The 26,711-nt window shown below is 40.0% G+C and overlaps 1 protein-coding gene across 4 annotated transcripts in view; it reads right to left on the bottom strand.

Moving 5' to 3' along the window:
- The window catches only part of LOC137490062 (adhesion G protein-coupled receptor E3-like), a 150,662-nt gene that overhangs the window by 5,886 nt on the left and 118,065 nt on the right, over nt 1-26,711 (bottom strand). For 2 of the 4 annotated variants that reach the window (XM_073945022.1, XM_073945021.1), the window contains 11 exons: nt 24,278-24,430; nt 22,573-22,725; nt 22,101-22,256; nt 15,796-15,948; nt 11,958-11,989; nt 11,579-11,656; nt 11,246-11,450; nt 9,452-9,571; nt 4,446-4,621; nt 4,189-4,353; nt 2,126-2,332 (listed from right to left, as the gene is read on the bottom strand). In XM_073945022.1, the coding sequence (XP_073801123.1) occupies nt 2,126-2,332; nt 4,189-4,353; nt 4,446-4,621; nt 9,452-9,571; nt 11,246-11,450; nt 11,579-11,656; nt 11,958-11,989; nt 15,796-15,948; nt 22,101-22,256; nt 22,573-22,725; nt 24,278-24,430 (1,598 nt within the window). Of the gene's footprint in view, nt 1-2,125; nt 2,333-4,188; nt 4,354-4,445; nt 4,622-9,451; nt 9,572-11,245; nt 11,451-11,578; nt 11,657-11,957; nt 11,990-15,795; nt 15,949-22,100; nt 22,257-22,572; nt 22,726-24,277; nt 24,431-26,711 lie in introns of those variants that run through there. The other 2 variants (XM_073945018.1, XM_073945019.1) reach the window with 2 other exon arrangements.

Raw genomic sequence — 26,711 nt, 5'->3', positions numbered from 1 at the left:
ATCACTGGACTTCTAAACATTACGTCATCCTCAGACACTGCTTGCAACACACCTGCAGCACATCTCACTGATCACCACACACACATATAAGCAGCCCAAACACTCACTTCAGTGTGGAAGTCTTGTTCTGCCCTTGCTGACATTTCTGAGTGTTCATATCCTTGCCTGATCTCCCTGTTATTACCTGGACTGTCCCTTGACCTTGCCTTGCCTGCCGCCTGCCCTGAACCCTGCATTGTACCTCGACTTTGATCCACGCCACCTGCCTCGAACCCTGCCTTGTATATCGCCTTTGATCCTCGCCGCCTGCCTCTGACCCATGCCTGCTATCACTATCCTTGACAGCCAGCCGCCAGACTATCGACCCAGTATTGCTACGTTTGATGCGAGTTCGCACGCTAGTGCTTACTGTGTGATTGTTATTAAACTGTGTTCAATAAATATACTGCAAATGGATCCCTCTGTGTCAGACTCCTCGTTACAGTTACTGTTTTGTTTAATTGCATCAGCTGGTGTAATGGAAACAGATTGACCAAGCTGATTAAGACTGCATCCAATACACTTATTTTACGCAGCCGCCATTTTAAAACATGAAAGCGAGGCTGCGGTGGAATGAAACCCTGAAATATAGGATCAGGACTGTAAACATTGCAACAACATGCCATGGATTACAAACCTCCAGCTGTTGCCGCGATTTCAAAATGCAGATTTGGTTTAAACATCACTTTAATATCATTGTTATCGTTCAATTAAAAGCATATTAGACATTAAACAAAACCACAACCTTTTAAAAAGTGTCCTCCCAGGCTTCAGTTCATAACACCAAGGGGACTTTCCTGCTACAGCCTATGTAACCCGGTGAGCAATAAAACAATTCAGTCCTCTGTGGCACACCCTCGTGTTGTCTGTAATAGTGTTGTCCCGGTACTGAAGTTTTAAAAACGTCCATTTCCTGCTAACATTTTAGTTCTTAAACACAACTGATTTGCCATAGTGTTCACCAGTGCTCAACAGAAATAACTGATTCGCCATGAAGGTCATAAGTTCACCACTTATCACCAAATACAAACACAGATACAGTACTGTACATGGACACTGGGGCGTTTAAAGCTGCAAAGATCAGTCAATTGCTCGTCTTGTGTTTGTTGTGAAACTGCGTCACTACTGTTCAGCACTGGTGAATACTATGGCAAATCTGCAGTGTTGCGTTCAACAGCGCTTAAATGTTAGTGGGGAAATTGCCGTTTTTTTATTTCAGTACTGAAATTCATTATCATGACAAGTCTAATATAGTGAAAGAATCAGTTCATTAACTTAAGTTTGATATATGGCCTCAATAATGTGCGTTTGGGAAAGATAATGAAATTATACATTTGTGTCACTTTCTTTTCGCTGATAAGTCAGGTACACAACATTCCTGTCTGTCATTCCAGTCACCACAGCCTCGATTTCGATTTTGAAATGGCGGCCGCTTGAAATCAGCCATTGGAGCTCAACACACATTGCTCCAAGATATTTTTAGATAATGGGTGGCTAAAAAAAAGCTTTTACAATAATTAATTCTCCATCTCATCAATTGCACAAGGAGCTTGTTGTATTTCCTTCAAGCCATAGGTTTAGCAAAAGGGGAAAGGATATTTAAAAATTTATTTATACCAACAGTTATTTCAACTAAAATCTACTACTAGTACATTTGCTGGAATGTAAGTTTATTTGAAGGATGGATATGGATTTTAATTTACCTAAGCCCCCTTTTTTAAACTTAGAATGTTTTTAAATTATTAAATGTGAAACTTTTCTGTTTTCTGTTTTTGAATATTTGTGTGACTTTGTCAATCAGTTGTCTCACCTGTGCAAATCAAATTTTCTAAGGAATGAATAACTTAACCTAACCTAATCTAACCTAACCTAACTCTATATAAATCTCCCTAACCATGCCCCCCTCCCCCCACCCTTCCCGTTAGTTTGAAATGAGGGAATGATGCAGCAATGAAATCCCCACCTCTAAGTATCATTACATTTTAGCTAGAGAGACACTTGCATACTGAAATAAAATCTCAGCAGCTTCTGGTTTACACAGACTTTAAAGCTTTTCTGATTTGAAGGGTTTCTTTTTCATTCTTACCTGCTGACGGCGAATGAGGTTGAGGAACTGTTGTGTGAGCAGGAGCAGGAGGTGAGCCAACAGCAGACTGATGCAGATGTTGATTCTGGCCACATTATTCACTCCAGGACTCCACTGACAAAAAGCAAAGGTCAACAAGGCCAAACTGAAGAACAGCAGCCCCACGATCACACACACCACATTCAGCACATTCAGCAGAGAGTCACTCTGAGGAAACATGTCAAAGAACACAAGTGCCAAATTCAATTAATTTCAATTTCAAAACCTTATTGTTCATTTCTGATGGGGTTAGAAAATTATCTTAAGGCAAATGACACAAAACAATACATATATAATAAAAAATAATTTACATCATGCCCTGCATTCACACCAGTTCCAAATCACCCTTGATTGCACACATACAGCAGAAGATGTTCAGGAACTAATCAGATGGACTATAAACACAGCACCAGTGACTTGTTAACCCATATGTAAGCATTACAAAACGTTTCCTTGTCTTGCCTTTCTGTGTTTTTGACCTTTGCATTATGTGGTTTTGCTGCCTGTACTGTGTAACGGATGTGGCCAATCAGAAACATATTTATTTTGCTTTATTCAACAAATAATGCATTGTCACCCTCTCCTATCCAAAAAAGACCAAATGGTCAGTGTGTAAGCCAATTTCAAAGGTATTTATGACACGAAAGGATTGCGCTTGGAAATGGAAAGAGACATGGTCAGGCTCCTATACAACTTGCTTAAGACTAATGTAAGACTAGTCGATACTATTGAAGTCCCCTTCAAATTATTCTTCAATTCACTTAGAGCTAATTTGCTACACCAACCATTTGGCTGTCTATATCGATCTCTCTCTAGATTACCTTCTCTAGATTTCTCCAGTCTGTTCCTGTTTTGACCTTGCCTGTATGACCATCCCAAAAAAGCTGCATTTGGATCATAACCTATGTTGCCATTCCAATTCTTTAAATTTTCACAATAATGGAGGTTCAAAAAATTAAAAATCTCTACAATAAATAAACCAGTGAGAGGTGTTTGTCTCTCTCCAATTATTTTACTGGTCACACTTTATTTTGATTGCATCTACATGCCAACTAATTCTCATTCGATTATAAGTAGACTGTTAGGTTGAGGTTAGGGTAAGTGTAAGTTGAGATGTACTTGCAAAGTTTCTATTAGTCAGTTAAATGTCTTTTGAAGTAGCAGTATCAGCAGATATTAAGCAGACAGTCTACTAATACTCAATTAGACTATCAAAATAAAGTGTCATCATTTGACTTGCTAAACATACGATTCTTTAAAATTTGTTGTTACTTCAGTTAAACAAGTTAAACGCGTAAACATGACTACAATATTAAAAGTTTTATCAAAATATGAAATATTACAATAATAAAAGTTTAATTTAGTTTACTTCTTTCACAACAATGGAATTCTGCACTTTGCCAGATGTTATATAAACTATAAAAATAGAATTTGAAATAGAAATAACACTACAATAGAGATCTGCACGGGACAAAATTTTTGGTGAGGGGAACCAAACCAAAACCACCCAGCTATACAGAATCCAGACAGCCTATAACAAGCTGTCTGTATAAACACACACACACACAGCAACAAGCAAGTGACACACAGACAGCATCACACTCTCTCTCATTTACACACACACACACACACACACACACACACACACACACACACACATCGACAGCAACAAACAAGCTAAACACAGCATCACGCTCTCTCATTCATACACATACATACACGTGCTTGCTCGCCTGGGAGTCGGTAGCGATATTGTTAGACTCCCATTTGATTTACACCAGTTACAGACCACTCCTGTACTTTATTCGGAAACTTATTCTTACACCACAAGAAATCTGGTCAGGTCCCACGGCTGTACCAATGCAGACCACTACTACAATGTATGCACAATGTGCACGGCTTCAATAAGTAATTTGTATACAACAATCAAAATGTTCTTGTCAGTATTTAAAATCCTTAGTTTCTCAACAAACCTAAATGTTGCTGAGACTTTTTAGACTTTTCAGAGCTCATTGGACAGGTACCTCTGGTGGATGACTGCTGGTTTGCATGATGACAGCAAATGTGGACAGATGAACACAGGAACACACCGTGAAGCTTTTGTTGGTGCTTAACACAGAACAACCATCTACAATCCACTCGCTGATTTTCCAGTACACACAGTGCATTGAACCACTGGAGTCAAACTCCTGAGAAAACAACCAACAAGAAAATAATTTGAGTGAATATTAGATGTTTCCATCTGCTCACATCTGCTACAAAACACATTTCAGTCTCTCACTCTGATGTGTCTGAAGGTGAAGTTGACTGGTTTGCTGAGTGCAGTGTTGGTAGTTTTGGGAAGAGTCACTGAGATCACAGAGGACATCATGGTGTTAACTGAATCATTTGTTGCGTTGAAGAAGTCGGCCTTCAGTAGATTTTCCATTGCGGTGTAGCCCAAAAAAATCACAGCAGCTGATCACATGGGACAGAAACAGATGCATAAATGCAAACAACAATAAAAAAAAGCTGTATAGCAGGGGTGCCCAATCCTGTTCCTGGGAATCTTTCTTCCTGCAGAGTTCAGCTGCAACCTTGATCAAACACACCTTTCATTAACTACCAAGTGCTCCTACAGGCGCCACTTAGACCCTGTCCACACGAAGACAGCTATTTTCAAAATATTGCTTGATGTTATACTTACAAATTCTCCTCATTACTATTCTACAGTTGGAATATTTAGTAATGAGGTTAGTGATCATTGTACAATTACATGTGTCAGAAATGGTAAACTACCTAAAATAAGCCAAAATGTGACATCTTTTGGTGAACAAGCATTTTTATATGAATTGTATGATAGTGAAGTGTCTCATGTATGTGATATAGCAGATGTTGGTCTGGCATGGAATTATTTTATGGATTTTTTTTTTTTTTTTTTTTTGCTTTGATTAATAAGCATACGCTAATGAGAAAAAAATCGAGTCTGTGGTGAAGATAATCCTTGGTTTATCACTCTTGTTTCATTGTCTATCAGAGAAAGAATTATTGCTTGGACCAAGGCAAAAAAACAAAAACAAACAAACAGCGTTAGTGACTGGGTCTAATATAGGACATTAAGGAATAAATGTACTAAAATGAAACAAAATGCAAAAAGTCTATTTTAATATGATAAACAGACATTTGCATGATCCTAGCAAATTTTGGAAACTGATAAAAATCAACAACTGTGACTACCAGCCTAATTTTCTCAAACTCCAAGTACAGTATGTTTTCGCCTCACGATATCAGACGTCACAAATTCTGAAGCAGTATTGGGTCAAGTGCTTTTCTGTTTGATCACTTGAGAAATCAACATGTATTATTTTTTGTTTCATTGCTAAATTATTAGGTAATTTCTAATTGCTAAGACTGTATTTCTACAGCTCAACATTCGTGTTCATGTAAGTAAGTAATGTGTATTTATATAGCACATGTATTGTGTATGGCCATAGACCTAAATACATTTACAGTCTTGAGGGTGGTTTCTCCACACCACCACCAGTGTACAGCATCCACTTGGATGATGTGACGGCAGCCACAGAACAATGGCGCCAATGTTCTCATCACACACCAGCTATTGGTGGAGTGGAGAAACAGTGATAGAGCCAATTTGGTGGATGGGGATGATTGGGGGCCATGATCAGTAAGGGCAAATTGAGGCCAGGACACTGGGGTTACACCCCTACTCTTTAGAAGAAGTGCCATGGGATTTTAAATGATGACAGATAGTTAGGACCTCGGTTTAACATCTTATCTGACCAGGCTCAGCCCTGCTTAGATTCTGTGATTAACTGGTCTTGGGCTGCAGGGTAATGTGGCTGTGGCCCATGTTCATCATTCCATTTTAACTGAAATAAACTTTTAATAAAATGAAAGCAATTTATTTATTTATTTATTTATTAAATTTATATCCAAAATGGAAGCACATTAAACAAATAACAGAGTAACTGTTAAAAGAAGTGATTATAAAACTATTTATACCCAGGCTATACTAGGCATATGCCCAGCAAACATTTAGACGTTTGATTACCATTAAAAAGATGGTAATCATATGGATGTTCCTCAGTCACATCCAATTATGGAAGAAAAAGAGTTCCAAATTACAAATCCAACATTGTGTCTTTGACATCATATGGCTGTAAACGGCACATCTTTTTAGCATGGTGCGTGCATGTCTAAATATGTAATCTTCTGGACGTTAGTATTGTTCTGCTTAATTTAAGTGTTATATTCACCTAAACACTTCATATACAACTGCCTAGTTTGTACAAAAAATTGTTAAAGTTCTTAAAAGGCACTAAATCGGTCCAGTTGAACCTGAACATCTGTATAATGTTGTAATAACAACAATAATGTAATTCAAACAATGACAGATTTGTGCACTTTTAGAATAACTTTTTTCATTGTGCAAATACAAAAACTGTATTATAACCAATATATAAACATGCAGCAATGTTAAGAAAAAAATATTTTTAATTAATGAAACATAAATACATATTAATTAATTAATTAATTGATTGATTAATTAATTAATAAAAAATGTGCCAATGGGTCGGAGATAAGTCCCTCACTGTGCTCATCAGCCAAACATCAGTGCAGAGAACCTGGCCTTCTTGGAGTCCTTGTAAAAGGTGCAGGAAGGTGTTCAGACTGAGGACTCAGGGACATTTTTCTACTTGGGGAGTTCAATGCCCACATGACAGTGATACCTGGAGAGGTGTGATTAGGAGGAACGACCTCCCGGATATGAATCTGAGTGGTGTTCTGTTGTTGGACTTCTGTTTTAGTCACAGTTTGTCCATAACAAACACCATGTTTGAGCATAAGGGTGTCCATCAGTGCACTTGGCACCAGGCCTGCGGTCGATGACTGACTTTGTAGTTGTGTCATCTGATTTTCCACCATATGTCTTGGACACTCAGGTAAAGAGAGGCCAGAACTGTCAACTGACCACCACCTGGTGGTGAGCTGGATCTGCAGGTAAAGTGGAAAGCTGGTCAGACCTGGCAGGCCCAAACGTCTCTGACACCATTGTTGATGCAGAATTGAGGAGCTGTAGCTGCAAGGCCTGTGGTGCCCATCGTGGCAGCAATCCACAAACTCAGTGTTGGACATCAGAAATAGGGGATGCTATCAAGCTAAAGAAGGAGTTCTACCAGGCTTGGTTGGCTTGCCAGACTCCCTATGCAGCTGATGGGTACCAACGGGCGAAGTGTGTTGCACCCCTGGTAGTTCTGGAAGCAAAAACTTGGGCCTAGGAAGAGTTAGAGGATGACCAGTCAGCCTCAAAAAGATTTTGCTAAACTGTCTATCAGCTCAGGAGAGGAAAACTGGCACTGTTTACAGTGGAAGTGAGGAGCTGATGAACCTTAAATGGGGATGTTGTCGAATGGTGGAAGGAATACTTTGAGGATCTTCTCAACCACACTACAAATTAAGGAAGCAGAGATCTCTCCAGGTGAGGTCATTAAGGTAGCAAGCTTTGCAGTGGCTAAGCAGTGGGGATGGATGAGATACACCCTGTGTATCTCAGGTAGCTGTCTTGGCTGACATGTCTCTACAATATTGCATGTAGTTTGGGAACAGTACCTATGGGCTGAGCAATTGGGGTGGTGGTTTCTGTTGTTAAGAAGGAGGATCACAGAGTGTGCTCCAACTATTGGGGGATCACACTCCTCAACCTCCCTTGAAAAGTCTATGCCAGGGTACTGAGAAGAGGATCTGGCTGATGGTTGAATTTCAGATCCAGGAGGAACAATGTGGACTTTGTCCAGGCTGTGGTACATCTTTGCTAATTGCAGATGATGTTGTTCTGTTGGCTTCATCAGACATGGACCTTCAACATGCACTGGGGCAGTTTGTTGCCAAGTGTGACACAGCACCTCCACGTTTAAGGCCTTTGTGGCTTGCCATCTACAGGGTGGAGGAAAGTCCTTATCCCACGCGGAGGAGTTCATGTAATCTGGGGTTTTGTTGATAAGTGAGGGAAGGATGGAGCGTGAGGTTGACAGGCAGATCTATGCAATGGCAGCAGTAATGAGGTCAATGTACCGGTCCATTTTGGTAAAAAAGGAGCTCAGCTGAAAGGAAAAGCTCTCGATTTACCGGTCAATCCACATTCCTACACAAACCTATGGCCATGACTGAATGGACAAGTTCTTGGATACAAGCGGCCAAAGGTAGTTTCCTTTGCAGAGTGGCAGCGCACACCCTTTTAGATAGGGTGAAGAGCTCTGTCCCCGGAGAGAAGCTCGGAGTAGAGCTGCTGATCCTCCACATCGAGAGAAGCCAGCAGAGGTGGCTCAGGCATGTTTCGAATGCCTACTGGATGCCTACCTAGGCAAAACTGCAGTGGATTCAGGGTTAGATGACAAGATGTTTTGTTTGTAGGACAAAGCAAAAGGCTAACTTGTAGCCAAACAGCTCATTTCATCCCAAAAATAATTTTAAAACTCTAAATTTGCTGATAATAATATGAATGTAATTTCTTTGAGTTGCTTCATGGCAATAAAACTAAGTTAAAATATAAAACTCAAGCAAAATAGTACTAAAATTGTAATTACACAATATCAAAGAAGCAACCTATCCTCTGCACATGGCTTTGAAAAACAACAAGATCTTGACATCACAGCTTTGATCACAAATTAAGCAGGGTATTTCCATGTTTAAGTTCATTTGTTTTTCATATTTCCTAATGATTTTTTGAAGGTCATGATGGGCTACAAATGCACACATAAAGAATGTGTAAATTTTAAACTTTGTGCACATAAAATTGTAAATACATGAACGTGAATTGTGTGTAAATGTATACAAGTGTATATTAATGCATTTTAGGACATGTTGTGCATTTGTGCTGTACAGCCGCAACTATTTTTGGCCAGGGACAAGACGTTGCCGTCAGACCAATACTACACCATTTGTACCATCCCGCGGCGACCCCTTTTAGCCATGTAGGCAAATTGCCATCGGTCCAATGTTTGCTGGGTTGGTTCTGTGTCTCCTTAACATGCATTACAGTGCATTTTGGCATTTCATGTTGACAGAAAAAACTGTGAAATCTCTGTTTATAAAAATACCCATGTATATATACGTGTGGACATGATCTTAGTTGGTTTAGTTGTGTTTGATCAGGGTTGGAGCTGAATTCTGGAGGAAGGCAGATCTCCAGGACAGGATTGCGCATCCCCGTTGTAAAATGTATACATGTATACATTGATACATATTTATTTACTTTTTTCCTATTAATTCACACAGCACTTCACATACTTGTCTCATTGTTGTTCTTGGCGATGCCAATGAGATCGATGTCAATATAGCAGCTTGTTGTGTGTAGTCGAGGGATTTCATCTAAAGTGACATGTGGTCCAACCATGAAGACTTGTCCCTCTGATTAAAAGAAGTCATGAGCCACTTTACTTTAGCCACTTTACTTTATGACCAGAACCAGAAAATCAGAGCACATCACACCTGTCCTCAGGTCTTTACACTGGCTCCCAGTTACATTCAGAATAGATTTTAAAGTATTATTAATTGTCTATAGTAAATCATTAAATGGCCTAGGACCTCAATACATTACAGATTTGCTCATTGAATACAAACCTAATAGATCACTTAGATCATTAAACAAAAGGCACATTCAAATCGAGATTGAAAAACACGTCTGTTTAGCTGTACCTTTACTGAATGAGCACTGTGCTACATCCGACAGATCGCACTATTATGTCTTTCATTTCTTTTTCATTCTTTTATAACCTGTTTTAACACATCTTAACCTGTTTTTAATAATTTTTATAATTTTTTTATTTTATTTTTTTTTACTTGACTTTTTTTCTTGTTTATGTTAAACACTTTGAATTACCACTGTGTATGAAATGTGCTATATAAGTAAACTTGCCTTGCCTTTAATTCTAATGTTCATTTAGATATTTATCTAGTCAATTAATAAATAAAGATGTCTATTTTCTATAGATAAGCATATTACACTATATAGTAAAATAACCTTTTCAGGTCTCAGAACCTCAAAAGACCACGGGATTATATTAGACATATTTGGCACTGTGACAACAAATATTTTCAAGGAAAAATCAAATGGTGAATCTAGTTATAACGATACATTTTTTTTAAAAAGAAGTCTGAATGATGATTTGATGGACAATTTTAAAGTTGCTGAAGATTCATTTGTAGTTTTTTGCTAGCTTTGATTTACCACTGCTCATGATATAATGGCCAATCCCAATTCAATTTTTATACCCTTACCCCTCCTCTTGGCCCTTGAAACAAAGTGTGAAGGGGAAGGGCTTCAAAATTTACTCCTAAGAAGTAGGACAGCACTACAAAACCTGCCATCGTGATCTATTGCTTCATATGAAATCGACGATCGCGACTGCTGTAGTTATTCCAGTTGTGTTATTTTTTGGTTCTTATCTTCAGAAAATCACTGAAGGCAACGATATCCTGTTATCATAATTATATAATGTGGCAATAAGATCATAACTACACTGTGCATTTACACAGTGGCCATATTCATCTATATAAACACACAAAAACAACATTAACATTATAGCAGACACTGTAAAAAGCTCATCCCCAGACTTTTCTGACAGGGTATTTGAGTGTCATCGAAGGACAGAATGTTGTGGGACTGTTATACAGGAGTTATTATTATGGATTACAGATCAAATACGAATACCATAATGAATGTATTAAAACAAATGATTGTTTGTTGTAAAAAATTCATAATAATGACAAAAAATACTAATTTGTGGATCACCTTTTTCCGGGTACAGCTATGCTGCCATTGTGGCTGGTGTATTCTGGTAAATTTTCCTACCTCTTAGTTTTGAGTGTGGTCATGAAAAATCTTTGTTTAAAGGGGTATACCCCTTCCCCTTAGCTCTACGCCTTCAAGCTAAAGAGAATTGGCCCACCCCTACCCCTTCACGTGAATACACAAAACGAGGGGTAGGGGTAAGGGGATTGGCTAAGGGGAAGAATTGTGATTGGGCCAATATATAACCTCCTTATTTTTCTTGTAAAATAAGTAACAGTGTCTCCACTTACCTACATCAGCAAGAGTAAAACTGACATTGGCACTTGTGTTTGTTGGCTTCACTAATGTAGACACAAGTTCCTCATTGCTTTTTAACAAACGGTTTCCATATGAGGTCACTTCATTTGTGTTGGCTAATGATGATGATGATGATGATGATGACTCTGACATATTTACTGCAGCATCGAGGACCATATTTAAAAGGCTGGTCACCGTCTAAATTATCAATCAAACAAATAAAGCTACATGAAAACATTAACAGGGCCAATAAGACAAAATATGCAAGTCAATATGTAACTGACACAGATTTGATTGTTTTCTCATTAGTCTTCTGAAGGACTTACATCTAAAGGAAGCTCTTCATCTTTAATATTCTCAGTCTGCTCAAGAATATTTTCAAGACATACTTTAGAAGCATGATTCTGAAATCACAATAGCAAATGCAGAGTTTGATGATTTTGATTAGGTTTATATATTAAAGAGCAGGTCATTTGATAGGTCAAGTATCTTATTTGCAGTTTGTAATTTGACTCTTTCTTAAATAAGTGTTACTTTAAATACATATTAAGAAAAACGTACAAAGTGTTGTGCAAAAACCATGAAGAATAAATAGAAAAATAGTCATATTTCACATCATCAAATATGTTCATAATGAATATCATTTGCACTGCTCTTGCACTGATATGAGGTTAAATACAGCTCTACTTCAGAAATTCAACTTACTGTGCATTCTTCCCGCAGTGTTCTTTTTAAATCTGCAATTAGAGAAATCAACATGAAGACAATAACAAAATCAAGTTGCTACTGGTGGTCAACACAATCCAAAAATAAAATATTGAAAATCAATCCATTTTGACATAACAGAACTGGTTTAAATGTGTTAATCAAACTTACCTAAACATCTTGCAAAATTAAAATTAAATGTGAAACATTTGTCTATAACAACTGTAAGGATCCAAAATATCAGACTCTGAGAACTCCTATGGAATTTCATGAGACAAGATGCAATGTTCTTATCTGAGAAGTGATGAAGAAACTAGCCGTTCAACCGTTCTATCCAAATCACTGTTGACAATGCAAACACAGGGTGGAGAAACAGAGCTACACTACAGCAGGGGGTAATGCGAGAAAGTCACCCTTCTCCTTCCACCTCCAGCCCCCTTCTTGACCCTTATGTCACCTTCTAATTAGAGCACATTTCACATAAAATGTTCAAGGTTTCAATATGGTGTATCTTGCAGCACCATATTCATGTTTGGTATCATTTTAAATGTCTCTGTGTGATTGGTAAAGTGGTCTCAATTTTACAGTAATATTTCACTGGTATATGTTGATTTGGTTTTTGACTTCTATAAGATCTTGATAAGATGCTCTCCCTCCTCAGAGATGGTTAAGTCCTCAAATTCACCAGGCCAGGGTTTCTGTGACACCTCTATTGTCTTGAATTTATGGCTGTTTGTTTTGACTTGAGTATATAAGGTAACATGTGGTATAGGACTGGGGGAGATCTTGTAAAAAGACACCCCATTGCAGCATCTCTGAGACTTATGCTGCAATGTATTTCTCTGGTCAGGTATGCATCTCTAACTCTTTGATTTATCTTTGATTAATGGATGTTGTATTGTTACAGTTTCATCTCTGAATTGGCTTCCTGATTATTTATTATATAATTGGCAGAATGCAATTTTACCTGACAAATAAAATGTTAAGTTTTGATTAATTCTGGAGTTTTGCGATTTCATTGTATCCAGTGGATTACTAGGAGTCTTCGTTACCTTTATAGTATGGCATAATTGAATTGATTAATAGACGCATTTGATTATTGTTAGCCATAGAGTGCCGATAACATGTAGACCTTTTAATCATTTAACCACTGGAAGTAGCAAGTTGTATGGGCTTGGCTAGAGATCTGTTTTTTTTTAAGACTAGGTAAGCAATTAATGCGTAAACCAGGGGCGTGGAACTCAGAGCGATGTTGGTCCCTAATGAACGTACAATTTAGAATATCGGACAATCAGAAAATATCAAAACTCTAAATTAAATCATAAATGATGAATGTGATCCGTTCTTACAATTAGAAATACAATCTAAATTTTAGGATCATTTAAATTGGAGTCAGATTGAATTCGTGGCCCAAAAAAAAAAGAATATAAATAAATTCTAATAAATAATACAATTATTTTCAGAAGCACTAGAAAAGGCTTACATGCATTAAACCTCCGACTATGCAGTTAGTTTCGTCATTGGGCAAATAGATGGACTCCTACACAACCATTGTCAGTGTGGGATTAACATTCTATTTTCACCCAATAACCAATGACATTTCTGTCCAATCTGATGTCCAATAAATAATAGTAAGAAAATCTGAACAATTACAATAGTCATGCAACTTTGGTGCTTGCACTTTTAAAAAGTAAACTACAAGGATGTTGTCAAGTTCACTTAAAGAAAATATTTACAAGTAGCAGAAAAAAAAAATAAAGCAGTTTACTGAGAGTATGCTTCCAAGTGTACTTTCACAAACTGCAAAATAAGGCACAAGTATTAAATTAGTAAACTATCACCAAACTTACTGCAAAAAGTACTTGTATAAAAATCTTTTCTTTTTGGGAATGCAACCATTTTTACATTACATATTCATTTCTGATGTCACAATAAAAGAATGCATCACATTAAGCTACATCTTAGTTTTTGTGTCATTCATAATAGATCTAAATTGGTTGTAAATTTGCATTGAGAAATGTGATGTTTCATTTGTTTGACAATTGGTATATGGCCTTTGGCACAGAATAATGAGCCATGATCATAGTGTGCTTGCAAAGACTGAGAAGCTCATTTTACACAAATTAACAATTAACAAATCCCAGATTCTTGATTTTATTGCATTTTAAAAGATGTCCAAACTTTTCTGGAATTGGGGTTTTATATTTTACAGATTGTTGGCTTCTTATTTGTATCATTTTGGTCCACAAATAAACATATTTTTAATGTGAGGAGAGATAATCATCCTGAATAAATTAATGTTTTTATTATGTTTATATTATTTTGAAACAGTTGTTCTTCTGCAACAAACAAAATTTCATAGGGTCCGGGGTCAGCTCTGAACAGCCTAGTGGCTGTTTGACCCACGACTTCTGTCTCTATCCAATCTTGGAAGATATGACCCCACCTCTTCGCACGTTTTTGGAAACAGTCTATGCCGGTTTTAAAAAGCCCCTACTAGGGTTTTTTATTGAAAATTCCCTTTCATATAGTGTGTAACACAGCTCTGAATGAAGTGAAATATCCAACTAAGGCTTAAATCTGAAAGTGCAGTGTTTAAAACTATTGATTCATCTATAAAAGAGTCGACTCAGAGTGATTCAAATAAATTGTCTTGATAACGTGTCTTTAGCTGTTTCGATACGAAACTTAAGCCCTGCTGAATTGTTGCGCGCGCAAATCCGGGAAATTAAATCTCCGGCCCCGCCCACAAACACAGTAGCAAAGAAAAAGAGGAGGACAAACACTGTAGCAGATAATTAGGTAAAAATAAATGCAGATTATAAGAAAAGAAAAGTGTTTTTTGACCTTGGATGCATATCAGCCTGTTGTTGGAGACCCCTCAAACCAAAATATGACCCTTTTAGGGGCTCTTCAACCAATCAGGTAAAAACATCTATATTTATGATGCAGTTAGCGATGCATTTCACAGTATAATTGTTGTTGTTTTGAGATTGTAAGCAGAAGGGCCTATGACTTGGTGCAAGAGTTGAAACTTTCTTCTGTTGATGAAACTGCAAACTATCTTGAGTAAACTTTCTTTAAATGAATCTCTGACTCTGGGTCTTCATCTGACAGACAGGTCATTTTTTTGAGTTAAAACTGTCGGTTGCCCAACATAAGTAATTTGTTTCTATTTTTTCCCCCCAATAAAATCTGCTTAAATGCTTAAATTAAGCATTTAATAAAGGTCTACCCTAGTGAAAAAAATCTCATTCATGACAACTTGCAGACCACATTTGACCCAAGTTGTTATAAATCTGATTGTTATATATTTACAAAACACATTTGTTTATCTGTGAAAATGCTGAAAATATATATTTGTTGTACTTTTGTCAATTAAATGCAAGTTAAAAATAATTTACAAATCACAGATTTTTGATTTTGTTGCATTTTACAGTGTCCAAACTTTTCTGTAATTGTTGTTGTATATTTTATACACATAGTATTGTCATTTACTTGACTAATTTTGGTCCTTTAATGTAAATATATTTGACTGATGAAAGATAATTATTCTGAAAGAATTAATGTTTTTCATTAAATTGTTAAATGAATGATTCAGCCAATTAGTTGCTGCCAATGCAATGCAAATTTATCTAAAACTTAAACCCCCAAACAGTATTGCACAGATTGGCATTACTGATAAAGGTTTTGTACTGTGAATATTTATTAAAAAAAAAAAAAAAAAACAACATATAAAGTTAAAGAGAGTTTTATAGTCTAGCAACTGCTAGTTTTAAAGGGTCATGTTTAATTCTCGCTTCATTGTAAAGTCATGATTTAAAAAATAGTTTCTTACCAACACATTGAACTCCTGATCCTGCTAAAAATGTCTTGTTTCCACTGCTAAAACTGAAGCCAGATTCACATGTGCAATAATAACCTCCTCCAGTATTCACACATTTTGCATTAGAGCCACAATCAGTGTTTTCCTCCACACATTCATTGATGTCTGAAATGAGAAAAAAACAAATATTCAGATGCAGTTTCTGCTGCTGGTCATGTAAAATATTTTTAAAAGTGATGACAGATAATTATCCTGAATGAATCAATGTTTTCTGATTATTTTGAAACAGCTGAATGAATGATTCAGTGACCCTCATAACAGTTAGTTGTCACCAATGCCAAGCAAATTTTACGGCAACTAAAATCTCCAAGACTAATACTGTCAGGGTAGAAAGGGAACAGATTCAAATGCAGGTGAAACAAATTTATTCTTCTCAAAAAAACACAAAATATCCTCAAAAGGCAGTTCAAAACTCAAAAAACTGGACTCAGAAATCGGCGCAGTTCCGGGCGCTACCACCAGATGGCAGGAGAGCGCTCCCAAGGCTTCACTGGGCAGCAGAAGGAGAGATGAAAGTAATAAGGGGAGTTCCGGATAATACCGCCAGGGGGCGATAGAGCGATACCAGACGCTCGGCCAGCACCGGAGAAGAAGAGCCTTACGGGGTACTGCTGGACGTTCTCCCTTGGTGGAGATTCAGTAGTGAGAATGGGACAGCCAGACCAAACCACAGCGAGCCGGATGACAGGACAAAGTATCAAAATAAAGTAAGGAGAGAAAAAACTAAACCAAAACAAGCAGGAGCTTGGAGTCTGGGGAAACAGGACACGACAAGACAGATTACTCACAATGGATATTAGCTTACAAGCCTCACGAGCATGCAAAACGGACTGACGAAAGACAAGAGACGAGAGGAGACTAAATAGGGGAGAAATCAAGCAGCAACAGGTGAAGGAGAGGATCGCAAATTGATTACCAGGTCTCTAAGGCGGGGAAACAAAAAGCACGCGGACAAGAAGCACGTGGCCAGCTGTCAAAACAAACCCACGTGCTCCAAACACACAAAGACAACGCAAACAGGTAAGTGATTCCATACTCTTAACAGTACCCCCCCCTCCCAGGGGCGCCACCTGGCGCCCCCAGAAGGGGCTCACCTCGCCGCCGATGGAAGTCCACGATCAACGACCGGTCCAAGATGTCCCGTGCCGGAATCCAAGACCTCTCCTCCGCACCATAGCCCTCCCAGTCCACGAGGTATTGGAAACCCCGACCACGACGTCTCCGGTCAAGGAGTCTCTTCACAGTATAGACCGGAGTGCCGTCCACCAGACGAGGGGGAGGTGGAGCCGGGGAAGTAACAGGGTTGAGTGGGGATTTGATAACAGGCTTTACCCTGGATACATGAAAAACAGGGTGAACCCGACCAAGAGTGCAAGGAAGCTTGAGCCGAACCGTCACTGGACTCAAGACTTTAGTGATTCGGTATGGCCCAATGAACCTGGGTGCCAGCTTGCGAGAAGGCACACGGAGAGGCAGGTCCCTTGTAGACAGCCAAACCTTTTGACCACAAACAAAAAGGGGAGCAGGAGTCCGGTGGCGGTCAGCCGCCCTCTTAGTTCGTCTGGAAGCCTGGGCCAAGGCCTCCTTAGCCCTCCTCCATGTGTGGCGACACCTTCGGACAAAGGCCAAGGCAGACGGAACAGCGGCATCGGGTTCCTGAGCGGGGAACAAAGGGGGTTGATAACCAACAGAACATTGGAAAGGGGACATACCTGTAGAAGCTACCGGCAGGGAGTTGTGGGCATATTCAATCCAAGACAACTGCTGGCTCCAAGAGCCCGGATTTTGAGACACCAGACAGCGGAGACTTCTCTCAAGATCCTGATTGGCTCGTTCAGTTTGCCCATTGGTCTGGGGGTGAAAACCTGAGGACAGACTCGTAGAGGCCCCGATCTGTCTACAGAACTCTTTCCAAAACCGGGAGACAAATTGGGGTCCTCTGTCAGAGACCACATCCATCGGAAGGCCATGAATCCGGAAGACGTGGTCAACTACCGCCTGAGCAGTCTCCTTGGCTGATGGGAGTTTGGGTAAAGGGATAAAATGGGCCGCTTTAGAGAAACGGTCCACCACTGTTAAGATTACAGTGTTACCTCTCGATGGGGGTAGGCCAGTGATAAAATCAAGAGCCACATGTGACCAGGGTCGAGAGGGAATGGGAAGGGGACGTAACAGACCAATGGGTGGCCGATTAGATGTCTTATTCTGGGCACATACAAAACAAGCCAATACAAACTGTCTGACGTCTTGGGCCATTGAAGGCCACCAAAATCGCTGTTGGATATTGATCAGCGATCTCCGGACTCCTGGGTGACAGGCTACTCTGGACTCATGACCCCACTGGAGTACTTCGGATCTTAAACTGGCTGGCACAAATAGCCTTCCCTCTGGACACCCTTCTGGAGCTCCCCCTCCTCGCACGGCCTCCTCTACCCGCCGTTCGATGTCCCAGGAGAGAGTTCCCACCACCACCTCTCTAGGAAGGATGGCTTCGGGGGTAGCCTCTCCTCCTGGCACATCAAACAGGCGGGAGAGTGCATCAGGTTTTATATTCTTGGACCCAGGCCGGTACGAGAGGGAAAAATTAAAGCGTCCGAAGAAAAGTGCCCATCGGGCCTGACGGGAACTCAATCTCTTGGCTGAACGGATATATTCTAGATTTTTGTGGTCCGTCCAGACCAAGAACGGTTGTGCCGCCCCCTCCAACCAGTGGCGCCACTCACCCAGGGCCAGCCTGACCGCCAGCAGCTCTCTGTTACCAATGTCGTAGTTTCGTTCGGCTGGGCTCAGACGGTGAGAGAAGAAGGCACACGGATGCACCTTCCCATCCCTAGAGGATCGCTGAGATAAGACCGCGCCTATCCCGACCTCCGAGGCATCCACCTCAACGATAAACTGCCGTTTAGGATCTGGAAGACAAAGGACAGGAGCAGTGATGAAACGGGACTTGAGAACATCAAAGGCCTCCTGTGCCTGACTGTGCCATATAAACGGTACCTTAGGTGAGGTGAGAGCCGTTAAGGGTGCAGCGACCGAGCTAAAGTTCCGGATGAACCGTCTATAAAAGTTGGCAAATCCAAGGAACCGCTGCAGAGCCTTACGAGAGTCAGGGACTGGCCACTTGGCAACGGCCCTTACCTTAGCGGGATCAGCCTTAATGCCCTCCGTCGAGACAATATGCCCCAGGAACGAAACAGACTTGCTGTGGAACACGCACTTCTCCGCTTTGACATACAGCTGGTTTTCCAGCAGCCGCTGTAGCACCTGGCGGACATGCTGAGTGTGTACCTGTTCTGACTCAGAAAAGATAAGAATATCGTCAAGGTACACAAAGACAAATCTGTTTACCATGTCTCTCAGCACATCATTCACCAGGGCCTGGAAGACTGCAGGGGCATTGGTGAGCCCGAAGGGTAGAACTCGGTATTCAAAATGCCCCGTTGGTGTGTTGAACGCAGTCTTCCACTCATCCCCCTCACGTATCCGGATCAGGTGATAGGCATTACGGAGGTCTAGTTTAGTAAAGACCTTGGCTCCCTGCAATAACTCAAAGGCAGAAGACATTAAAGGCAGAGGATACCTGTTCTTAACAGTAATGTCATTAAGGCCTCTGTAGTCAATACAAGGGCGCAGAGAACCATCCTTCTTTTTAACAAAGAAGAACCCAGCCCCGGCTGGAGAGGAAGAGGGACGGATGAGGTCGGCTTCTAAAGACTCTTGAATATACCGGTCCATAGCCTCTCTCTCAGGAGCAGAAAGGGAATACAATCGACCCTTTGGCGGAGAAGTGCCTGGGAGGAGTTCGATGGCACAATCGTATGGCCGGTGCGGAGGCAAGGAAGTGGCTCGAGACTTGCTGAAGACCTGGCGAAGATCGTGGTACTCCACCGGGACTCCAGAGAGATCCACCCTCTCCATCTGAAACACATGAGACACAGAACCAGGACACGGAGCAGGACCAAGACAAACAGCAAGACAAGACTGACTCCAAGACAACACAGAATTCCCTGACCAATCAACGTGAGGGTTGTGTTTACTTAACCACGGGTGCCCCAATACCACTGGAGCACTCGGGGAGTCGAATAAATAAAAAGTAATAACCTCACGGTGATTTCCAGAGACTATCAAACTTACAGAGGGGGTAGAGTGGGTGATGGATGTGATGGCAAACCCATTAAGGGAGCGCACAGTGATGGGAGAGGAGAGAGGAATGGCTGGGATGCCCCAAGATCTGGCCGTGGTGCTGTCCAAAAAGTCTCCCTCAGCTCCAGAGTCAAGCAAGGCAGGACAAGAGTGAGTCAATCCATTGAACTGGACTGAGACTGGGAGACAGGTGCGTTGTGTGGGGGTGTCGAAACAAGGGAGAGTGCCCACCAGAATCCCCCGGTTTACTGATGGGCTGGAGCTTTTAAAGGACACTGCAATGCTCTGTGACCCGGCTTCCCACAGTACAGGCAAAGGCCTCGAGCCAGACGAAGCCGCTTCTCCTCAACAGTCAGTCGAAGACGACCTAATTGCATCGGCTCTGGTGAGGTGGTAGGTAATGGGGTGCGAGGATCATTTGAAGGGCCCTCATTCATCCATGAGGCACCAGAGACTCGTCTATGCTGGCGACGATGCAGTCGGGCCTCCACCCGAAGAGCGAGATCCACCAGGGCATCAAAGTCTCGGGGAAGGTCATGAGTGGCAATCTCATCTTGTATGTAGTCATCCAGACCATCCCTAAATCTGGCACGAAGAGCCGCCTCATTCCATGTGCAGGCAGCTGCCAGGGTTCTGAACAGAACAAAATAATCAGTAACCGAGCGTCCTCCCTGACTCAGCTGGGCCAGTTGGGAGGCTGCTTCATCTCCCTGGGCGGATCGGTCAAACAGCTTGGTCATTTCTGCACGGAAGTCCTCAAACATGGCACAGAAAGGGGCACGTGCATCCCACACTGCTGTTGCCCAATCACGGGCCCTGCCCTTAAGAAGGGTGATTACAAACGCCACCTTTGACTCTTCAGTTACATAGCGACGGGGCTGTAGAGCGAATACTAGGGAGCACTGTGAGAGGAATGCCCGGCAAGAACTAGGATCCCCGTCATAGGGCGGTGGGTTGTTGGCGTGAGGTTCAGGTTCGAGATGAGGAATTGCCACCTGTCTGCCACCCCGGGCATTCTCATGAAGCTCCTGAATTTGAGCATTAAGCTCGATTACTTCGGCCCTTAACATCTCCACCTCCTGCGAGGCTGCATTTAACTGTGTAGCGTGCTGGCCAAGGAGAATGCCCTGCTGTGCCACTGCGTTTCTTACATGCTCAGCACCTGCTGAATCCATAATTTGGTCAGTCCGTTCTGTCAGGGTAGAAAGGGAACAGATTCAAATGCAGGTGAAACAAATTTATTCTTCTCAAAAAAACACAAAATATCCTCAAAAGGCAGTTCAAAACTCAAAAAACTGGACTCAGAAATCGGCGCAGTTCCGGGCGCTACCACCAGATGGCAGGAGAGCGCTCCCAAGGCTTCACTGGGCAGCAGAAGGAGAGATGAAAGTAATAAGGGGAGTTCCGGATAATACCGCCAGGGGGCGATAGAGCGATACCAGACGCTCGGCCAGCACCGGAGAAGAAGAGCCTTACGGGGTACTGCTGGACGTTCTCCCTTGGTGGAGATTCAGTAGTGAGAATGGGACAGCCAGACCAAACCACAGCGAGCCGGATGACAGGACAAAGTATCAAAATAAAGTAAGGAGAGAAAAAACTAAACCAAAACAAGCAGGAGCTTGGAGTCTGGGGAAACAGGACACGACAAGACAGATTACTCATAATGGATATTAGCTTACAAGCCTCACGAGCATGCAAAACGGACTGACGAAAGACAAGAGACGAGAGGAGACTAAATAGGGGAGAAATCAAGCAGCAACAGGTGAAGGAGAGGATCGCAAATTGATTACCAGGTCTCTAAGGCGGGGAAACAAAAAGCACGCGGACAAGAAGCACGTGGCCAGCTGTCAAAACAAACCCACGTGCTCCAAACACACAAAGACAACGCAAACAGGTAAGTGATTCCATACTCTTAACAAATACACAAATTGACATTTTTTTTTTGAGAGTTTTGCGCTGTGAATTATTGGAGAAAAACAGAAAGTTTAATAAACAAAATAGTTAAATAAAATAAATAATAATTGTTAAATTTTTTTTAAAAATATTTTTTTGTTAAATATGTCTTAATTCCACTGCTGGTTATGTATCATTTCAGACTTTTTTTTTTTTTTTACCTTTGCACTGAATCCCATCTGCTTGTGTGAAATTAACAGTTGGTTTAGTACCCTCTGCTATGAACCCTGTGCGACACTGACAGTAGTAGCTGCCAACGGTGTTGAAGCAGTTTGCATTTTCTCCACAAATAAGTTCCTGCTCACACTCATCTTCATCTAAAGTAATGACAGAAAACAAGTAAACAACTACAACTTTACAAATGTATTCTCAGTTAAGATATAATTTCATCAGCATATCTTTATGCAAATCTTCCAAAAATAATGTCTGTCATGACGACTTAATATTACCAAGACAACATGACCAACATAACTTTGATATTTTGAAATTAGTTTACATTTACACAATATAATATCAAAATATTATATTTGTTTGTATCAGACTAAATTTCATAGTGTACTTGCTGCATAAAGTATAACAACTTAGATTTAAATTAAGTAATAAAATAGACTTACAAAAATGCCAGTTTCTTACCACCACACTGAACTCCTTGTCCTACCATAAATGTCTCCATTCCATTGTTGGGAGTGTAGCCAGTTCTACATCTGCAGGCATAACCTCCTTGATTATTTACACATTCTGCATTTGGACCACAATTAATGCTGGTATTCACACATTCATCAATGTCTGAAATGAGATGAACAGAGATTCAGATGCTGTTTCTGTAGCACAGCTGTCACATGAAGTGCATCAAATCACATTCATTACATTTGCCTGCATAAAATTTTGAGCCATGTTGAGGAAAATACAACACCAATTCCAAAAAAAAAATGTTGGGATGTTTTGTAAAATGCAATACAATGAAGAATATATCATTTGCTGATTCTCTTTAACTTTTATTTATTTAACAAAGGTACAAAGAAAAGGTTTCCAGTGCTAAATTGTATTTTGTAAATATTAACACATTATGTTTTTGATGACTGCAACATGCTCAAAGAAAGTTGGGACAGAAGGACCCCTAACAAAAGTGTAATATTGGTGTACTTCTATCAAAATAAAACAAGAAGGCATATTTTCTGTGTATGTACTTCTCTAAAATGTACTTCCTTTTAGTATATTTGACCTAGACTTGTTCACTGACTTGATCAATATAGTTAAAAGCTGCTTAGTTGTTTTTACTTTTTGAATGAGTGGCCTATTACCTATTTCTTTTCACATAACATTACATATTCTAAGGTAATCTGCTGCGTAAAAACATATGGCAGAGTAATTGACGGTTCATTCCACTGTGGCGACTCTTGATAAACTAAGGACTAAGCCAAAGGAAATGAATAAATGATTTACATATTCCCCTAGTTACAGAGAAAAGGCTTAAACCTAGTCTAAATTGCATGTTTGAAATGACTAAACTGGAAATAACTTGCAGTGATGGATTTTTGATTTTGTTGCATTTTACTAAGTGAAGCAAAGTGTCCAAACTTTTCTGGAATTGTCATCCTGAGTATTGTCATTTACTTTGTCAAATTTTGGTCCTCCAATGAAAATACTTTAAGTGATGATAGATGTTTTATTATTATTATTATTATTATTATTATTATTATTATTATTATAAAACATATTGAATTAATTATTCAATTATAGTTGTTACCAATGTAATGCAGATTTAACTATGTAATTAAAACCCAGAAGTTCATTCTGCTGTGGTGACCTCTAAAATAAAGACTAAGCTGAAGGAAAATTTAACAAATAAATAATTAAAATCCCCAACACTTATCCACAGACTGACATTGGTCACACTTTACAATAAGGTTTATTAGTTAATATTAACTAATGCATTTACAAACATGAACAAACAATGAACAATACATTTACTACTGTATTTATTCATGTTAGTTAACGTTAATGAAAATACAGTTGTTCATTGTAAGTTCATGTTAACTCATGGTGCATTAACTAATGTTAACAAGCACGGACTTGGATGTTAATAATGCATTAGTAAATGTTCAATTATGATTAATAAATGCTGTACAAGTGTTGTTCATGATTAGTTCATGTTAGTAAATGCATTAACTAATGAACCTTATTGTAAAGTGTTACCCTGACAATACTGTTGAGGGTTTTGTACTTTTTTTAATATAAACATATACAATTAAAGAGGTATTTAGAGTTCACCAACTGCTCATAGTTTGATTTCCAGTCCAATGTAAAGTCCTGAATCAAAAACAAAACAGTTTCTTACCAGCACACTGAACTCCTTGTCCTGCTAAAAATGTTTTATTTCCACTGCTGGAAAAGAAGCCAGATTCACACGTGCAATAATAACCTCCACCAGTATTCACACATGTTGCATTAGAGCCACAATCAGTGTTTTCCTCCACACATTCATTGATGTCTGAAATAAAACAAACAGATTCAGATACTGTTTCTGCTTCTAGTCATGTGAAAATATTTAAAAATATTTTTAAAGTGATGACAGATAATCATCCTGAATTAATTATTGTAACTTCCGGGGGTCATAGGTTAAACTTATGTACTGCTAAGAGTTTATATGTTTTACTACCAAATGACTTTTATGAGTACCATCTTCCAAAAGTCCTAGTAAAATCACTCTGTGACAATTTATCTACCAATATAGTAGACAGGCCCATCCTGTCCTGGTTTTTTAAGAAAGCAAAACCCCCTCTTTTTCTTTTGTCTACACACACACACACACACACACACACACACACACACACACACACACACACACACACACACACAAACAATTTCAGTTATTGAATTGGACTCCTAGAACCTCAAAATTTGAAGTGCATGTGGTGTGTGTATAATCTTTATATTCTTCTCCTTAAATTCGAAACACTTTAATATGTAATTTTCAAGGCTGAAAGCTGCCATAAGCTGTCATATTTGGGATCGTTCTGCTCTGTACACAATTTTACAGCTCATTAAATGAATTTTATACTATGTAATTTTATACCATGAGTAAATGTTTGTCTTCCTGCCTTGGGACAGCACAGACCAGTGAAGAGGAACAAAGAAAGTCTCCCACACAAACTTTTCTCTCACGCTATAAGTTAGTCTGGAGAGACTGGGAGTGACTTGACAAACAGCTTCAAATACCCACTACACCTCCAAATCTTGGCCAAACATCTCCGGCAGAACGTTTCCAAAGAAAATCTCCTTCTGTCCTCATCTTTCTTTTCTGACAAGTCGATTCGTTTTTGCGCCTTGTGGGATCATCCAACTTGACCCACAAACTCGAGCAAGACACAAGAACTTTCAAAGAATCTCTAATTTACACATGCATTAAGAAACTTGCACGACATGAGAGAGAGTGATGCAAGTATTTTTAGTTTTAAGCTGTGCCCCTTTTAAGCTGTTATGATCCTTGGTAATTCTGGTAAGGTTAGGTCATTAAATCATTTTATAACTACCATAGATTGTGGTTGTTATGCCTCACAGTAATGGTCATTGTGAAGTAGCCGGGCTTCTTCCCTTTATCTCTGGCGACCGCACTGGTTCACACACACCCAGACGCTCACAGACACGCACATACATACGCACATACATATGTCTACTCACCTCTCCTTTTCCTCTCAGTATGCTGCTAGTGACAAAGGGCCCTGTCATCTCGCACGCATCCAGTCATCCATTCCATATCTCCATTTTCCCGCAGGTTAACATTAAGCATACATTTACACACACCTTTATGTTCGTGTCTTTGTGTTTTTGTTTCGTCATTTGTCCGGGAAAGTTGGTCTTCAGTGTTGTGCCGGCCAAACCGAGCGAGCGAATGGCGCCGGCTTATGACGTCACCGGCCGCGCCATGGCAGCACCAATCACAGAAGCGCCAACCGTACCAATTGTTTGTGTTTGTAGGGTACAGCCAGCGTTGTAGAGGAGCGATTTATATGTCTTTAAACCTCTGATTGTTGGTTGTTTTATGTATGTATGTATGTCAGATATTATTAGTAGCTGTGTGCTTTTATATTTAGAGATGCCACATTTAGATGTTTAATGTTGTGATGTAGAAGTTTACCTGAATTTACCTGTTTATGGTATGCTCCAAAAAGGGGGCGGAGTCTAGCCTTTAAAAGGAGACGGCAGACTCAGAAACGGTGTCAGTTTACCTGGCTAGCGAGCGTGTTGTGGCAGAACCGTAAGCAATTCCCTTTATCAATCTAGTGTCTGTGTGACATAGATTTCTCTCGTATATATATTGTAGATATATTGTTTTGTGTTGTATATATCGTATTTTGTTTTTTGTTTTATTGAGTTGTTACTTTGTTTTTTTTTTGTACATACCTTTTGGGAAATAGGTCACTGTACATTTATCTGCACTGGACTGTTTTACGTTATCCTTGTAAATAAACCATCTTTTTTACACTTCTGGGATAAGGCCATCATTTTTGAGAACTCTTTATCTTTATTTTTATTTATTTTTTGCTGGTGTTGGGCATCCCACACCTGGTAGTGAACCCATTCCGGGTCCATTACATAATTACTCACGGCGGCACGGGAACCATTCTGACACGCACCACTCTGTAGTGAGCACTATCACCGCTCGAAGCTCACAGGGTGCCACAGCAGGTGGCAGTAGTGAGTTTGTGGGTCGCGGGCCGTCGCAGTTGGTGTCAGAAGTGGGATGGCCACCCGGAAGAGGACAACGAGAG

The sequence above is a fragment of the Danio rerio genome, chromosome 3 (assembly GCF_049306965.1).
Source record: "Danio rerio strain Tuebingen ecotype United States chromosome 3, GRCz12tu, whole genome shotgun sequence".
Lineage (NCBI taxonomy): Eukaryota > Metazoa > Chordata > Actinopteri > Cypriniformes > Danionidae > Danio > Danio rerio.
The sequence above is the reverse complement of the archived record's forward strand: the minus strand, read 5'-3'. Positions and strand labels throughout refer to the sequence as shown.